We start from the raw sequence: 16684 nt of genomic DNA, 5'->3' as shown, positions 1-16684 counted from the left end.
CATATTTCCCTGCCATAATCTCGTACAGAATGGTTTTGCCTATCTATTTCCAACAATTACTAACAGAGAGAACTGAAGTACTTCGGATTTGGGGAAGGGCTGAGGCCGGGCACAGAGAGCTGCAGACAAAGGTGCCTGCTGTAAGGGGCAGTTTTGCTGGCTGCAGGTGTTGCTCCTGCTCAGGCAGTGCGTTTCAGCCAGAAACTGGGCTGCGCAGAGAAACGGGCCCAGCAGCTCCATGAAGACATAAAAAAGCCGAACAAAACTTGTGTTCTTCAAGCGCCCACACCACGGACACCAAGCCGCCCAGGTATGCTCGAGTATGTTCTGAATTCAGGTTTTTTTCCGAAAGGTCGTTTGTAGGTGGGGAATGGGTTTTGCCACCCCCGCCAGACGGACTCCGGGCCGGGTCTCTTACGGGGGTCTCCTGGGAAGATCGTCGGCTGGCATAATGCACCCTAGCTGCAGGGGAAGTCGCACTGCCCCGGACACTCGCTGTGTTTTTCGCCTCACTGTTTTGCTAAGCACCGCGCAGTGACCCGCTCCAGACGTGTGGCGTGGGAAGTTCACTCGGCAATAACCCGTCCCGCAGCCCGGGCCGCTGCCAGCGCGGTGCCGCGCGGAGACGGGAGCGGCGGGAGCGGCCACGGAGCGGCGGCCGCGCGCGCGGACTCCATGTCCCGGCTGCCCGCGCGGCGGGGGCGGCGCGCGCATGCCCGCCCGGCGCGGCCCCGGCACGGCGCGCGCCTCCCCCTGGGCCGGGCGGTGCGCGGCGAGCAGCGGGAGCACCATGGAGGCCGCTCCGCAGCCCCGGCCCCGGCCCGGCGGGGCCGCCGCCGCCCCGCCGCCACCCCCGGAGCAGGAGCGGAAGCTGGAGCAGGAGAAGCTGTCGGGGGTGGTGAAGAGCGTCCACCGGCGGCTGCGCAAGAAGTACCGGGAAGGTAACGCGGGGGAGGGGGGTGCCCCGACCGGGCCGCCCCGCTGCCCTCGCCGGCAGCGGATCGGGGTGTCCCCCGCGGGCGGGGGGCGGCGGGCCGGCCCGGGGTCGGGGGAGGACGGCCGGGAGCAGCTCCGCGCTCGCTTCCTGCTCCTCCCCGGGAGACCGGGGTCGCCGCTGCCCTCGGCTGCCCGCAGCCCCGCCGAAGGCAGCCGGTCGGGTCTGCCGGGGTTGTGCCGCTTTCCTGGAGCTGTTGGCAGCGGAGCCCCCTTCCTGGCTGAGAAGGGAGCTTCCCGGCCGTATAGCAGTGTTTTCCAAACTGAGGATCTGCAAGCGTGAGAATAGGAGATGATGAATGCCAAAAGAGATTGAATGGTGATCTGGAAAGGCACAGGTCTTTGTGAATTATTTGTGCCTCCTGTCTTTCAGTCGCAGCCCAGTAGTTCAGCAGGAGCACTAACTGAAGGGCTTGGGGTAAAGCTGTTGTAATTAATCGTAGTCTTTAAAAAAATCTACTTTGTCGTCAGTATTAATGCCCTTATGCAAGGTTTTTATTGGTGGTATTGGGATGCTTCAAAACCTCCATGAAATGCTAGTACAAGTCACAGAAAATGTATCCATCCATTCCTGTAGTGAGCCTGCAGCTCACCTCCAGAAGAGCACACACATGAAATGGGAGCTCTTCCTCTTGTAGGCACAAGTTCTTGCCTCTCCTCTGTGTTTGCATATGACACTTCTGTTAAAGAAACAAAGTCATACTGCCTTCTGGACTCCCAAAATCTCCCCTGGTGCCAGTTCATGGGATTTGGGCACAAATACCGACCTATCTAGATACTGATCAAAAGTAGCTATTTATTTTGGCCTTGGTGAGGCAAAACTTAAGGGAAGATCTCCCTTCACTCAAATGCTGGGAGAATTAACATAGTATATTTAAACATTCCAATCCTGGCAGAGGCGTCCGGTTTGTAGCAGTACATGTTTCAGTGTTATTTCAGAGCACCTGTAGATTAAGACAGACAAGGATTGGCTTTGTTAACTTTTTTTTTTTGAAGTGAGCAATCTCTGTAGCAACTGATTTTTTTTTTTTAGATGAGAGCGTAAATAAGGAGGAAGTTTTTGTCAGCCTATTTCTTAGCAAAAAGCAAGTTTGTGCTCAAGGGTAAGTTGTGTGTAGCTGTTTAAGTGAAAGAGCCAACAGCATTTTCATTTACTTCATATGGCTTATAAATCATGCGTTAGTGAAAACTTTACAATGATTTTTCCAGTTACCTCAAAGTAGCAACATGATATGTCATTTCATTGAAAGTTAAAACCATTTCATTGAGTTAAAACCCAACAATTCATCACATCTGTGCAACAAGAAAAACTCTGCCTATTACCTACTCATCCAATAGTAGGTGATCCTTCCAAGTTACTAGTGTTCAGTAGCCAGTAGTAAGTACTTCCTATGTTAAGTTCTTTCAGCTTAAGAATTTTAGTGTTGGAGTCTTTTCTATCTACATCTGCCTTTACTTCTAAAGGCAGCCTTGAGAATCTCCTTCTTAAATGCCTTTAATGTCATTCTGGAATTTTAATACCAGGACTTGCTTGATCTCTGAAAGGTCTTGTCTTAGAATTTTTTTTTTTTTTTTCTAATACTTGGTGATGCTGACTGGCAAGTATGTTATTCTGACAAAATTTAAGTTGATGGTGTGCTAAACAGAAATAAAAAATCAGTAAATCATCTGTAATTTTGCTGTACAATTTGAATTGTGGCATGAATAGGAAAAAGCAAATAGCAAAAGCACTTCATCCTTGCTTATATGTTTATAGCTTTTTACAGGGAAAGCGTATTGACTCCACAATTCAGTGTTCTCATCTCCATATGAAACAGAAACATTATTCTGTACTATTCTCAATAGTTTATTGTCTTTTTTTCTCTTTTTCTACTCTGTCTTCTCTCATGTTTTACTAGAGTTCTGTGAAGCTATTTGTCTAAATAAGCAAACACTGCTAGAATTGCTGTTGCATGGACTTCAGTGCTTTGTCTGTAGAAGCCAAAGTAGAATCCCATATTAATTTTGTTGGTAGATGAAAAATAATGTTCATTATCCTGAAAGCTATATGATTATTTTGTACAGGGTAGATAAGTCTAAGAAAGCCCTTTGTATTGTAATATCATCCTAGGTTACTGTCTTCTGTTAGAAGTGTTGAAAGGAAATAGATGCATCCTTGATACACTGAGATGTGTGTTGATAGATTTTATTTGGACTTGATTTTAATAAGCTGATTTCTTTGCTAATTCATTTTCCTTGCTGATGTTATCAAGGTTTGTGTTTTAATGGGCAATTGTAACAGGCAAGCCAGTATATTATCTGTGTTGCTTATAACTGCATCATTGTTATAATTTCGTTTCATTTTCTGCAATGGTTCCCCTCTTTTTTGAAGATGAGCCAGTAAAAAAGTGACAATATGCTCCAAAATTGCAAGCCAACATGTTTTTGAAGAAGTTACATACTTGTCAGAAGTGCAAGAGCAGTATTTCTTAACTAGGGAAGCATTGCAGCAAATTTTTTGCAGTTACTAGGGAATTACTAGAATAAAGTTTAGTCATCATGTCATGGAAAGGGTTTGATTTTGATTTTTCTTCCTGGTGAAAAACTGGAGATTAATCAAAGCTAAACCTTGGCTACTTTTTAAATTTCTGCACTCACTGTACTTGTAAGTATGGTGCATGGATTTTATATGTAGCTCTGTACTGTGCCTCATGTCATATTAAAGCCCCATGCCATTCATGACAGGTGTTTACCATCTTTTAAATGATGCAGCTGAAAAGCTTTTAAGTTTGTACTGAAGTACATTTTTTTGTTTTTTTCAACAATTTTAGTTTTTTTGCTGTGTGACTACTACTTATCTTTTCTATTGTTTGGATATTACCAGTATGACTTATAGTGGGAATATTTAAATTTTTTCTCCTTTTTTTTTCTCCTTTTTATTCTTATTTCCTTTTCTTCCTTGTCCCTTCTCTTCCCTCTCTGTTGTTAATAAGAAAATATAGGGAAGCATGTCATCATAAATGCCATGGCAGATTTGGTATTTTGAAACCATAGGCTGATTTTTTTTTTTCTACTGTAGGTCCTGCAGTAGTATTGTATGTGATATTTTTAAATTATTTAATTAAATTTAGCAAATTAGTGTACGTTTTAAGTTAAAGTGCTTGGTTCTTGTCCACACTGAGTGAATGTGTCAACTAAATCAGCTAACCATTAAGAAGTTGTTTCAGGCTGCTTTTAGGTAGTGATAGAGAAAGAGCAGTTATATAGTAATTCCTAAAAATAAACATCATTCCTGAGGTTAGCCTAGAAACTTTCTCATTGTAAAGAAAGCGTTAAGTGAGAATAACTCTGAGATGTAACATAGTCACTTAGGAGTCTCTCTCATTAGTATAAGGCTCGTGGGGTTTTTAGTTTTATTCCTGCTTCCTGTTCAAATGGAGTCATTTAATCTTAATTATTTTACACACCACAGTAAAATCCAAAAGCTGAAACTGCTCTCAAGTAGTGAGTTATTCACTTTTCAGAAATTTCAAGATGGTTTTGGATGCTTGACACAAGCACTTAGGAAGTACAGAAATTAGGATTTTCCATAATGTTTGAATTTCTGTTACTGCCCGGAGATGGGGCAAAACCAATGTTTGATTTAGTCGCTTCCTGTTGGTTCTGTTGCCTGGTACCACAGGTGACCCCAGGTTTTACAGAACTTTCCTCTATGCATCTTTTGGGCACCTGCAGCCATGGGCTGGAGCATGTTGTATGGGTTGCATATATGCATGAATGCTTCATATGCTGCATGTAGGCTGATGTGTGTGGAGCCTGACAGACAGACCTATAATAGCAGATTTAGTGGTTCCTAAGGAACTACACAAGATCTACTGAACATCTGCTATGTGATGTATGTTTGTTTGCTGTCAATTGCTTGTAGTAACTAAATAGGTTTAATTTTTACTGGGATAAAAATCCTTTCCTCTGATAAAGAGGCATCCTGTTTTTCTCTCAGTTTATTACCTTTGTAGTCATGCCAAGCTGTATTTATCAAGTAAACATTTTCTCTGTAGCATGACCCTCAGTTATAGATGGTTTTGTGTATAGTCTGAAAGATGATTTACAAGACTACTTTTCCCTTAAAATTCTGTTTTAAGTACAAGTGGAAAAAATTGCTGAGGTATCTGTAAAGGTATTTTATGAAATGTTTTCCTGTGTGTTCACTAAAACAGTTCATTTCTCCTAACATATGCCTGCTAAGGCTGCTGAGGCTTAGAGAATCACACAGAAATGTTGTTTGTCCTGTTACTAGTTACCACATCACAAAAGCTGACAAAAACATTTCTAGGTGGCAGTTTGATTCCTTACAAGTAATATTTGTTGAAACTTCAAAGAAAAGGAACTTTTTAAAAGGTTTTAAAAGGTTTTTTCAGGAAGTCAGGGAAAATTTACAGGACCCTGCCTGATGATAATAAGTAACCCAAGTAGGTAAGTGGTTTAGACATTTAGACGGAAGGGTTTTTCTGAACTCAGTTGTTTCATGGTCTCTTCGTCTCATGTTTTTAATGAAAAACTGTGAGAGAGCTTAAGTTCTTCCTGATGTGAAACAGGAAACATTTTGAAATGGTGTCATTTTTCACAGGACAGGAAAAACTTTGTCATTGAACTCTACATGATAAGTTAACAGTTGTTACTCCTTTTTGTTAAATATGACTGATTTACAGTAGAAACAAACCTAAGTTTTCAAGATATTAATTTGTGTTTTACCACTTGCAATAATTTCTTGGAACAGGAAGACATTTTGTAATACTAACTGTTGAATTTTCCAGCAATAGAAACTAAATTTTATTTAATTAAAATGAAAACCGATTCTTGTTTATGACATGAGCTTTAAGGTATGATTGCCCTTACAGTTTGCACACCACAGTTTTGCCACAAGGCTTTCATTAGAAATCACATAAGATTTGCATTTGGGGGGATTTAATTACTGCTATCATTTAGTTAACCTGTAAATTTGAAAATGTACTGGCTACTATGTGGGCTTGCACTCACTGAACAAACAGGTCTATGACACTGCTCCTTTGCTGCCCTGGCAGGGAAGATGGTGTTCCTGTTACAGGGTCAGCATAATAAGATCTGTACCTATGCATCAGCATAGGTTTAGCTCCTGCATTTGGAAAAATTACCAAAATCAGTAGTTTCTGTTGACGTGTTCATGTCTGTGTTGGTTGTGTTAAGGTACAGCACATAGTCCATCCCATAAAGTCAGGTTTGGAAAAGAGGAGAGGAATGAAGTTTCCAGAAGAGTAGGTCCAACACCTGGGGGCAGTAATTGCTTAAACTATCACATACATGCTGTTTGTGTGTCAGCCATCAGAGATTTATAGCAGATCAGAAACACAAATTATTCTTCAGAGTGATCTAAGCTGACCCCCAGTAGATGATGAAATATCAGTCATTTGGGCCCTCAGAGTCTGTTTCATGTAAACAGATGGATAGGAAGTTTACCTGAGAGGCCAGATGTAGAAATCCACATTTGCTCAACTGAATCCTTGCCATGTAAATTGGAGGGAGGAACATTGATACCGAGATAGAGAAATTTAGATTCTTGCACTTGATTTTTTAAAAAATATTTTATTCTGAAAAAGTTGAAGTAACTCCTAAGAAATGTGAAGCAAATACTAGTCAGACATGAGAAGGAAAATATTAACTCTGACTGCTTGAACTTTGTCCAAGTTGAAGTTCATGTTCTGTATATAGACATGTAAAATTGGAAGACAGAAGCCAAAAATACCTAGTGTTGTTTGCAAGGAATGCTGAATATGCATTTAGTAAGACAGACATTCAGTAAGTTTATCTTGTATACAATGAAAATTATGAATATCATATTATTTTTTATATTACTCATTTAATTAATTTTTCTTATCATTGCCACAGCATCCATACATTCATTATTAGTACAGCTAAATCTCAATTGACAATGTTAATGAGGATATTTTGTCAGATACTAATAGGAATTTGATTCAGTTTTAGCCTAGTGAACAGTGTAGGAATGTGTTACTGTTTAGCACGTTATAGAAGCTAGTTTACTGTTTCCAGCAAGTGGGAGGTGATCTTAAGAGGCTGACAATGAGATGGGTTCTTTTCATTCTGCAATGCAGTGCCATCAACAAAGAAAAAAAGCCCTCAAAAATCTTGCTAGGCATTGCTATGGCTAGCAGCTGGTCATCTAAAGTTATGCAGCATTGTCATGTACATTTGTTACTTGTGGGGATAGGTTTCCTTTTTACAATGAACAATATTTATTAATTTTTATTAAGGTAGTCTTAATATTGTGCAAATATTAACATATAGGTTTTGGTTTTGCCTTTTGTTGTTATTATGTATATTGAGGTTATTTTCTCTTCTACCAGAGCCAAAGTTCTGGTAGAGGAGAAAATAGGAAGGCAATATGTTGTTAAATGAAGGTATTGAAAAGGGAGTGGATTGAATCTGGTTTTCTACTTTACTAAGTTATCTACCAGTATGCATAAGACTTCAAGCCCTTAAACACTTGGGGGTGGGTTTTGGTGGTTTGGGGCTTTTTTTGGGGGGGTTTTTGGAGAGTTTTTTTTTGTTGTTGTTGTTTTGGTTTGGGTTTTTTTCTATTTTTGTTGTGGTTTTTCCAATTAAAGCTACCTTGAATTGAAAAAATGTTCATTTCCCAGAAGGAAATAATTACCCTTTTTCTCAAGTAGGGTTTTTTTTTTGTGGTTTTGGGGGTATTTTGTTAGTTTCTTTCTTTCTTTCTTTCTGGTTTTGTTAGGGGTTTTCTTAGATTTTTACTACTATTTTTTAATTTCTTTTTTTGGAGAAAGTTGTTGTGTAAGATCTAAACCTGCATTACATGTACCCGAAGACTTAAATGCATTGTGTCAGTACCAGTTAACTTTTGATATGCAGGTCTTGTTTGGTGGTGGATGAAGTATTCTGTAGTTAGTTTTGAGATCATCAAGATGACTGCACTGTTTTTCCAAAGAGCACCAGTGGACTTATGGAAAATAGTAATTACAAATCTCTTCTTGAAGGTGCAGATAACTCTGTGTGATAACTATTGTGTTGTTTGATAAAACAGAATTATTCAAATCAGTTGGTTTTGGTTTCATCCCATTCCAAAATGAAAAATACTGCCTTTAGCAGAACTGAGCTCTATTTCTTTTATATTACAGAAGGTTGTGTTTTCTTAAGATACCAGTTGATGTGATTTTTTCTGTCAGAAGTTGAAGAAAAACTGCCTAATTATTTTTTTGTTTATTTTATAAGCATACCTTAAATGATAGTTCAATTTAACACTCTACAAGTAAATGCCTTTTTAAAATGAAATAGTTGTTTGTTTTTTTTTTTTTTAATGGGATGGAAGAAAGCTGAATTTTTTTTTTTTTTCTTTATAACAGACTACCTGGAGAGAAGAATTATGGTTTGTCTCACCAAGAATGGCAAACCGGATCTTCTCATGCTGTTCTGGGAACCTCTGATAAGGACTTGTAAATAAATGCAGAGCTAGGGGAATTCTTACTAATTTTGTATGATTCTTCTCTATTAAAAATATTTTTGGTTGTTAAAAGCTACAGCTAACATTTGGTCTCTGTTGCTGTTACCCACAATTAAAATTATCTTGTAATTAGGATCATTTAAAAATAACTTCTACATGCCTGACCTGTTCTCTGTGTGACAGTATTCAGCAACTGCCGATACGTGTGTGGTTGAGTTCAGGATTATGACATGGCTATTCTGTGGGCATTATTAATGTGGGTGGAAATTACTTAGAAGGATTCATCTGTTCTAGGTAAGTGGTATTGGATTTTTGTTACTGTAAAATCTGTGTTAGGAAGAACAAGTCGATCAGTCATTTGTTCAGTGACAGAATTCTAGGAAACAGTGAGCTTTGACTTTTTTTTAAAGGAATAGTTAATCTTCAAGGTGAAGACTAGGTTACTTATTTATTTTCTAGGTAATTCGGAATTAAATAGAACAAGCATTAATTAATTTTGAAATAGCATGGATACAGTGCTTTGAGAGGTGTGTGAAACTCCTATTGTGAGCTAGTTTTGCCAGTCACACTTTTCAGCTGGACAGTGGCCTATCTGGCTCCTTGATGGAGATCTTAGGTCTATGAAAATCTCTGAAGGTTCAGCACTCAAAAGAGGTTTTAAATTGCTTAAGAGGTGATCTGTAAGTCTAGAGTAGAAGTGTTTAGTGCCTTCAACTTTGTGGTATGGTATGGTCACGAGTATGAAAAGTTTAATACACAAAATCAAATATTAACTTCAGGATGTGGTCAAAAATTCAAGACTTTTCTTTTTATTCTATTAGACTTGCCTACCACAAACTGCTATTTAATTTACAGTTACTGATTGCTTAATAGAAGACTTTATGTATCTTATTTGTCTAGTAACTACTAGTTTTGTCATTAAATGTTCCTCTATATTTTACTGCATGTTTGGTTACATAAGCAAACATTTCTTGATTCATAAATAAATGTTTAACTCTAGAGTATAGAGTTAATGCCATATTTGCACCTGGATTATAATGTATTGCTTGAAAAATTAGTATACAGTGGATTATAATATACTGATTGAAAAAAATTAATGCATAACTTTTCTGTGTTCTGGGTACCAGTTTGAAATTGAATGCTTCAAGACTCTTTGTAGTTACTATCAAAATCTCAACAGATAGGAAGGACTGTTTGCATTTTCAACTCAGTATTGGAGTGTGATTCTGGATTTGAAGTTCCTATATCTGGTGTGCCTGTTTGTGTCTTCTTAAAGCTCACTATGTTAAAGTATGGGGGAGGAAAAACCACAGCAAAACAATGCACTGCCATGCTACTTGCTCAAACGAAATTAAATGCCAGACCCTTTGAAGGGCCCTATACAACAGTGCCAGTGCCTTATGACCCATTATCTGCAGTTGTTTGGAGCTTGCATCCATGAAAAAACAGAGAAATGGATGTTGTATCAAAATCAGTATTGACGTTAGGTCAACAGCAGATGCTTAGACAAGAATTAGTGAAAAATGCTGCTGGAGTATCACTGTGCTTGCTTACCATTCTGTCTTTTAGTGATTTTGTGGTCTAGAAACTCCCGAGTTAGAAATCTCATCTTTGAATATGAAGTTTGTCATGGATTTTCTTCTGCAGTTTGCCCATCTGCATGAACTTCATGAACTTTAAGCTTAGTTACACATCTTATGAGGAAATAACATATTTTTTCTTTTAAGCAGCTCTTTCTGTCTCATATTCTTGAAACAGCCAGAAGTTGTTACATATTTACCTTCCCTCTGTCAGTTGTGATTTTGTGGTAGTTTGTCCTCTCCTTGTTTCATCTGCCTTCTTCCGCCTTCTATTTCAGTGTTCCTCATACAAAAGCAGGACTGTATCTGTCCCATGTAGACAATTTGTGTATCTCTGTATTGGTAAATGAAAATAAACTAGAAGTGCTGACAGAATTGACATAATATAGGATGTGTGACAGAATTACTTTGTGATGAATTTTTCACTTTTGTTCTGCATCTCTCTCCTCATGGTCTATGGTGTAATTCACTTTTATTTTCTTGTCAGCTCAGAGCCAAGAAGCTGTTACTCTTAAAGGCAGCTCTTTTGTAACCCAAAGTTCACATCCCAGTGTGCTGGTAGTCATATCTGGGTCTGTTGCTTTATGTCTGAATTTAAGACCCCTTATCTGTGGATGCTTTTATCCCTCATCTGACTTCCAGGGACAGGTGCAAATCTATGATTTGTTCAGAAGGAAATCAGCTGCTGTGAGAGCAAGATTTGGTCTTAGAAGGCATCACTACTTTGCTGTTACTAAGGGCAGGCTAGTTAAGAACATCTGGTCTTTACATATTTCTTCTTTCCCATCTCTCTTATTTCTTAAGCTTTTAGGAGAAGGGGTATTTGGAAATAGAATAATTGCTTCAGGATAGACCAGATGAAGTATTGAAATAAAAGAACGGTAATAAACCTTGGATTTTGTATTTGTGATATTTTCCTTCAGTAAGTGTTCATTCATTTACTTTTTACTTTTCCAATCGGCCATGTATTCAAACAAGTCAAGTGCAAATCACTGAAGCTTGCACTTTAGCAAGTGCAAGTCATTGAAGCATTTCACAGCTGTCTGGGCATGCAGTAGAACTCAGAGTATTGTGATGGAGAAACTACAACACTTTGTCTAAGTCGCATCAGAATTAATTTGCTACTGAGAATCACTTCAAACTTTGCTAGCGCTTCAATTGCTAGGAGTTGTGTTTGTTTTGCCCCGTGTGCTGGTAGGTCCCTGTTACTGCCATTTTCTGCTCTCTTTTGTCAGTAGGGTATGTCCTGTTCTGCATGTTTGTTTCTACAGAAGGCTCTCCTGAAAGCTCTGGAAAAGTGCCCCACAAGTTTTAGCAGAAACCCCTGTGGGGACTTGCCTGCAACTTGGGTGTTTTCTCTGCTCTGGTGGTCAGCTGGTGACCTTGCTAGTACCATTTCTTATAAAGCATAGCTCTCTGAACTTGGATCATTTGGAAAATAATGACGGATGTCATTCAGTATTATACCCTAGGGTTTTTTTTTGGTTGGTTTTTTTTTTTTTTTTTGTCTAGTGTAATAACTTTCTCATATATGCTTGTTGAATAGCAAGTAGAATACATAATTTCTTGCACAGCTTCCCCATTTTGATAACATTAAATTTTGGCCACGCCCTTCCATCTCAAATGCCATCTCAGACTAGGGAGTATAAACACCTAATTTGAAACCTGACTCACTTTGATGATTGTACAAGTGTACTAGATGCTTATTTCTGAAAATTGCTATGACATCCCTAAACCAAACCTAAGTAGGGAGTAACCTGGATGGTTGATTTAAATCTTTAAAGTATACATCTATACTTGTCCATCAGGGCCAGTCTTTCTGTAAGTGGAGGACAAATGAGGTGAGGATTGTTCTTGCTTTGCACAGGAGGGAAAAAATAAAAAGGTTGTCACTGGAAAAAATCCTTGATTTACTGCTAATTAAAACAAAGTACATCAAAGAAATTGCCATAAGTGTGTTAGAAACACCAGCAAGCTCTTACTGGTGTGAGGACAAGTCTTACTGTAAGCTTCTTTCAGGCTTTAATAGACATTTATTATTATCTTATGGCTAATATACTTTTGAAGTATTTCCTTCTCATATAAAGATGCTACAAGATGGAACCATGCTGTGAAAAGTGTGTTGTTTGTCCAAGTTAAAGCTTAAAATATAGCTGTGTTCTTGAAAAGTTATTTTTATCTGTATTTGCTTGTAAGTTCAAAATGAGTACATATTTTTTATTCTGCAGATTGGCATATATTCTAGGTATTTGTGATTAAGAGACACAAAAGAAATTAGTTAATATCATACCAGGAAAGCATATTTCTTAGGACAGAAATACCCTTTCAGTAAGGTACGCCAAGGGTTTGCATGCTGTATAGGAATTGGGGCTAGCCATGACTGTCATTGATCTTGTTTTTTTAGCAGTACATTATGTAAAGCAGGCTAGGAGAAGTGGATACTTAATAGCAAAGAAGGAAAATCATCAAGTTTAATTACTTTGAAATGCCAGAACTTAACCTGCAAGACTTCTTTTCAGCGAGGTGAGGAGCATGGAAATAAATCTGTCCCTAGAGATCAGCAGAAGAGTTTGTCTGAGATTTCCTGATCATAGTTGGTTTGATTCTTCAGTACTGTCCCTAGAAGCTAATTTACTGGGCCTGGCTAGATTAGACAGCAGTCAATGAGAGTTTGAATTTCTTTTTCAGTATACCCAAAGAAATCTCTTTTGTGGATTTAACTTTCATGGCTTTTTCATGTAATGTCATCTGCAGTACTTGCCATGGATGTGAATGCTGGTAGAAACCTTTAAATCTTTAATTTCTAAAATGTTTGTTGTGTTAATGCTCATGCACAGAAACCTGAAAGCAAAACTTCCTAGGGACTTTAATTTCACAGAACAAATGGAACAAAATCCATGGACTGATATTTCTAGTTTCTCAAGAACCCTACAGCCTCTTCCTGCCCCAAAACTTGGAATTTTGTGTTTGTGACTACAGAAAGGAGAACTTGTTTTTATTATGTGCAGATATTCTCTTGGTGCATTATGTAACTTTCAGACTGGATGGGGATTTTGCCATGGAGATAATGAGAGACTTTGTATCTGATGTGCAATTTTTTTGTTTTGTTTTGTTTAGTGGGAGACTTCGATAAGATCTGGCGTGAGCACTGTGAGGATGAGGAAACTCTGTGTGAATATGCTGTGGCAATGAAAAACCTTGCAGATAATCACTGGGCAAAAACATGTGAAGGGGAAGGCCGAATTGAATGGTGTTGCAGGTAAATAATGTATTTGAAACATGCAGTTGCACGTTTTTACTTGCAATTATTTATAATACAAAGCTTAATTGTTTTTTCTTTTTGTCAATATTTAACATTTGTTCTATAGCATATTAATAATTTATTGCTTTCTTAAAGAAATACCTTCTTAGCATTCCAGCTTACAAAGGAAATAGCTTATGAAGTGTTTCGTTATTAGGTGATCCATTTTTTAAGTATTTTCAACAAACAATTTTTTTTTTCTCAAATACTGAAGCTGTTTGCAAATAAACCTATGAAGTTATTTTCCATGCTTCTGAACCTAAGCTGAATAAATGCAGTGAATGTAACTCAAGTTTAATTTTCAGAGGTTTGGTTTGATTTGTACATATAATAATGTTTGATCTCTACATGCAGATTTCTGGTGCTTAATTTTCAATTCTTAATCTCCTGTAACAGACTTTACCCCTGAAAAACTTGTTTTAAATGTGTTTGAAACTCTAAAATTCCTATTAGTCATAAACATCTACTTTTTGTTGGGCTATCTGAACTGTAAAGTCATGAAACGAGGAGCTAAACTATTTCAGTCCCTGAAGAAAATAAATAGTAAAAAGAGGAGAGATGTTGGTCCTGCATACAATTGGCATCTAAGACATTCTGCGGAATCTGTACAGCAGAATAAAACAAAATGCTGTTGAGTTTTAAATGGGAAGAGAGTGTATCAATGGTCTTGTGATTAGGAAGAGAGTGACTTCAGAAAACCAGAAAGTACTCTTGTGTGCCAGTTTATAGGTCCTGCAGGTGAGTGTTGCAAAGTGCTGCACAAAGAACAGTTGATGTGGTATTGCTAAATTTAAATTCTATTGAGCCCATAAAACAAGAGGGAATTGACTGTGAAACAGTTGATCTTGGTGGCGGCTTGAGATCTTCTGTGGCTTCTGGAAATTGAGCAAGTAATAATAAGCTGAGGTTTTTTCCCTGGCATAAACTCCTAAATATTTGAAAACCATTCCTTTACTTACCAATGTTTTATCCTTTAGCTTAGGAAAAAAAGTCATAGTTAAGTGTTTCTTCATAGGCGCCTTTCTGGACATGCTTTGTGTATCTATATCGCAATTACATGAGAGGTGCCTCAGTTAAAAAACACTAAGCCCAAAACTGGACAGAGCATTTCAGTGGCTTTGTCAGGGATAAATCAAATAGGTTTTATTGAGGCTGTAGTAGACTCTCGCTTATGCTATTGACTTTGTTTGGTGGGGGTTTGATATTTTGTTGTTTTCAGATTTTGTTTGGCTTTTTTTGTTGGTTTTGTTCTTTTGTTTGTGTGCTCATGTTGTTTTTTGGTAATTGGCACAGCACTGACTTTCGCTCCTTTGACCCCCTGCTGCCTATTTCTGTGTTACAGGCTTCCTGAGTTGCTAATTGTTTACTTGTATTTGTGCTATTCATTACTTCTGTGGAAATGCTGATACTTATATTTCTCTTTACTACATTGCACACCCTTGAATCATATTGAATTCTAATACTGTGATTTCTTGCAACGTCTTCCTCCCACCCTGCCCTGGTTTGGCATCGTTCTCAGATCACTTACAAGGAACTGAAACCAGCTGTTCCACAGTTCAGGTTATCTGTGAAAAAAATAGTTGTACTGGACCCAGGGCAGATTACATGGAACATTGCTTGATATTTTCTTACAATTTGATTGTCTGCTAATATGTGAAACATTTTAAATAGAGCTGCGTGTTCTTTTATTTCAGCTAAGTAGCTTGTGGCAAGTTTATCTGTTATCCTGTAGGACAGGATAATGTTGTGGACAGTGATTACTTGTATATAGAAGGTTTTGTGCTCCCACTTGGTTTCTGTTATAGATAATTTTCAAAGTAAACATTGAATTAAATGTCTAGTTTGGGCTTTGCAGCCTGAGCTCATATTAGGAAGAGAATCCACCCACTAAGAGACACTAAAATGCTTTGTCTTTGTATAAAGCTTCAGATAAAGCTCAAAGCTTTTCAGTTTGCAAAGTCAAGGGATCAGGAGTTTTTACATTAGTAGAAAAAGAGAAAATACTTTTCACTTCTCAGATTATACCAAGGCCTGGATTGCTAAATACGCGAACATATCAGATTGACTTTGTGTTCTGCAATTTTTTGTCCCCTCTCACAGGGCCAAGAGGTGTGCCAGACAGGTGGCAGGTCCCATTGTTGTTACTCTGCCTTGTGCCTGGGTGCAGAATTGCATGCAAAAGAACTTGGCATGAGATTTATGTGAAAGCTTTTGCTCAGTGCTTATTACTATGTTACCATGACAGCAGGAAGGTAGCTGTTTCATATTAGATGAATTTTAATTTGTGAGTGGAGTGCTGAAAATAGATTGGAACCACCAGTGTATGCCTCCTGAAGAAAGAAGAGACTGAGTTTTGTTTTAATTTGAAGGATGATCTTTTCAGCGATCTGAAATTGAGAAGTGCTTTTTCCATTAGTTAAAAGGAAAAAAAAAGTACAAAAGACTTTGTGGGTTTTTGTTCTTTCCTTCATTCTCCTTGTATTCTCCTTGGAACTGATAAAATAAGTCAGATAGTATAGCATATGACCACTAGAGAAGCTATGCATACTTCTCAGGATCAAGAATAACAATTTTGTTTTTCTTTCAAAAGCCTTTTTGTTGAAGACACTAGAAAAATTCTGACATTAACTCTTAAACCAGATGACATAAAACTTACTGTCTTACTTCTTCATTAGTGTTGATTTAAAGAACATATATCCAGACTCTAGAAACTGTAAAAGATGGAAAGCAGTACCTGATAGACTGTGCTGGTGGCCCTATGCTGACTTGTATAGGGCCAATTTTGTTTATTGTTTCAGGAAAGCATTACAGAACTATTAAGTGGGGAGAGGCACGGGGGAGGAGGGATTAAAACTGTCCGCTTTCAGATCCAAGTTTATGATCCCCTGAGTGGTGGTGTAAAAAGTCTGGGCAACACTCAACTGTTCCTTCCTTTGTATACATTTAGAAAATTGAATGCAAGTAGCAAGGGTATTTTCAAATTAACACTTCTGTGTCTCTTTCATTTATACTACAACACAAAACTTAAAACAGGTTAAGATAGTGTTTACCCTGAGAAATTATTGTAACTCTGTAATTTTTGCTGGCATAGATAGGCTGGTGAACCTTTGTATGCGCAATGAATGCCAGCTTGTTCTGGTTCTAGTTAGAACAGAATAAGCCAGACCAGCAGGTTTGCTTCTTTCTGTTGCTTTTGTCTCAGTGTTAAGACTTGTGTTGACTTGACTGTTTTTTTTTAAAGAGCAAAAAATAAAATCTTCTAATCATCATGACAAAACACTTATCTAGACCCGCGTTTTTTAAAAAGTCTTCTGA

The 16684-nt window shown here is 38.2% G+C and overlaps 1 protein-coding gene across 1 annotated transcript in view; it reads left to right on the top strand.

The window, feature by feature from the left end:
* The first annotated feature begins 767 nt into the window (after positions 1–767).
* BMT2 (base methyltransferase of 25S rRNA 2 homolog) overlaps positions 768–16684 on the top strand; it is a 31870-nt gene continuing 15953 nt past the window's right edge. Inside the window, exons 1-2 of the mRNA XM_053979146.1 lie at positions 768–941; positions 13186–13327. Coding sequence (XP_053835121.1) covers positions 791–941; positions 13186–13327 — 293 coding nt within the window. The 5' untranslated portion in view covers positions 768–790. The remainder of the gene's footprint in view (positions 942–13185; positions 13328–16684) is intronic.

This window comes from Vidua macroura, chromosome 5, assembly GCF_024509145.1.
Source record: "Vidua macroura isolate BioBank_ID:100142 chromosome 5, ASM2450914v1, whole genome shotgun sequence".
Lineage (NCBI taxonomy): Eukaryota > Metazoa > Chordata > Aves > Passeriformes > Viduidae > Vidua > Vidua macroura.
The sequence above is the reverse complement of the archived record's forward strand: the minus strand, read 5'-3'. Positions and strand labels throughout refer to the sequence as shown.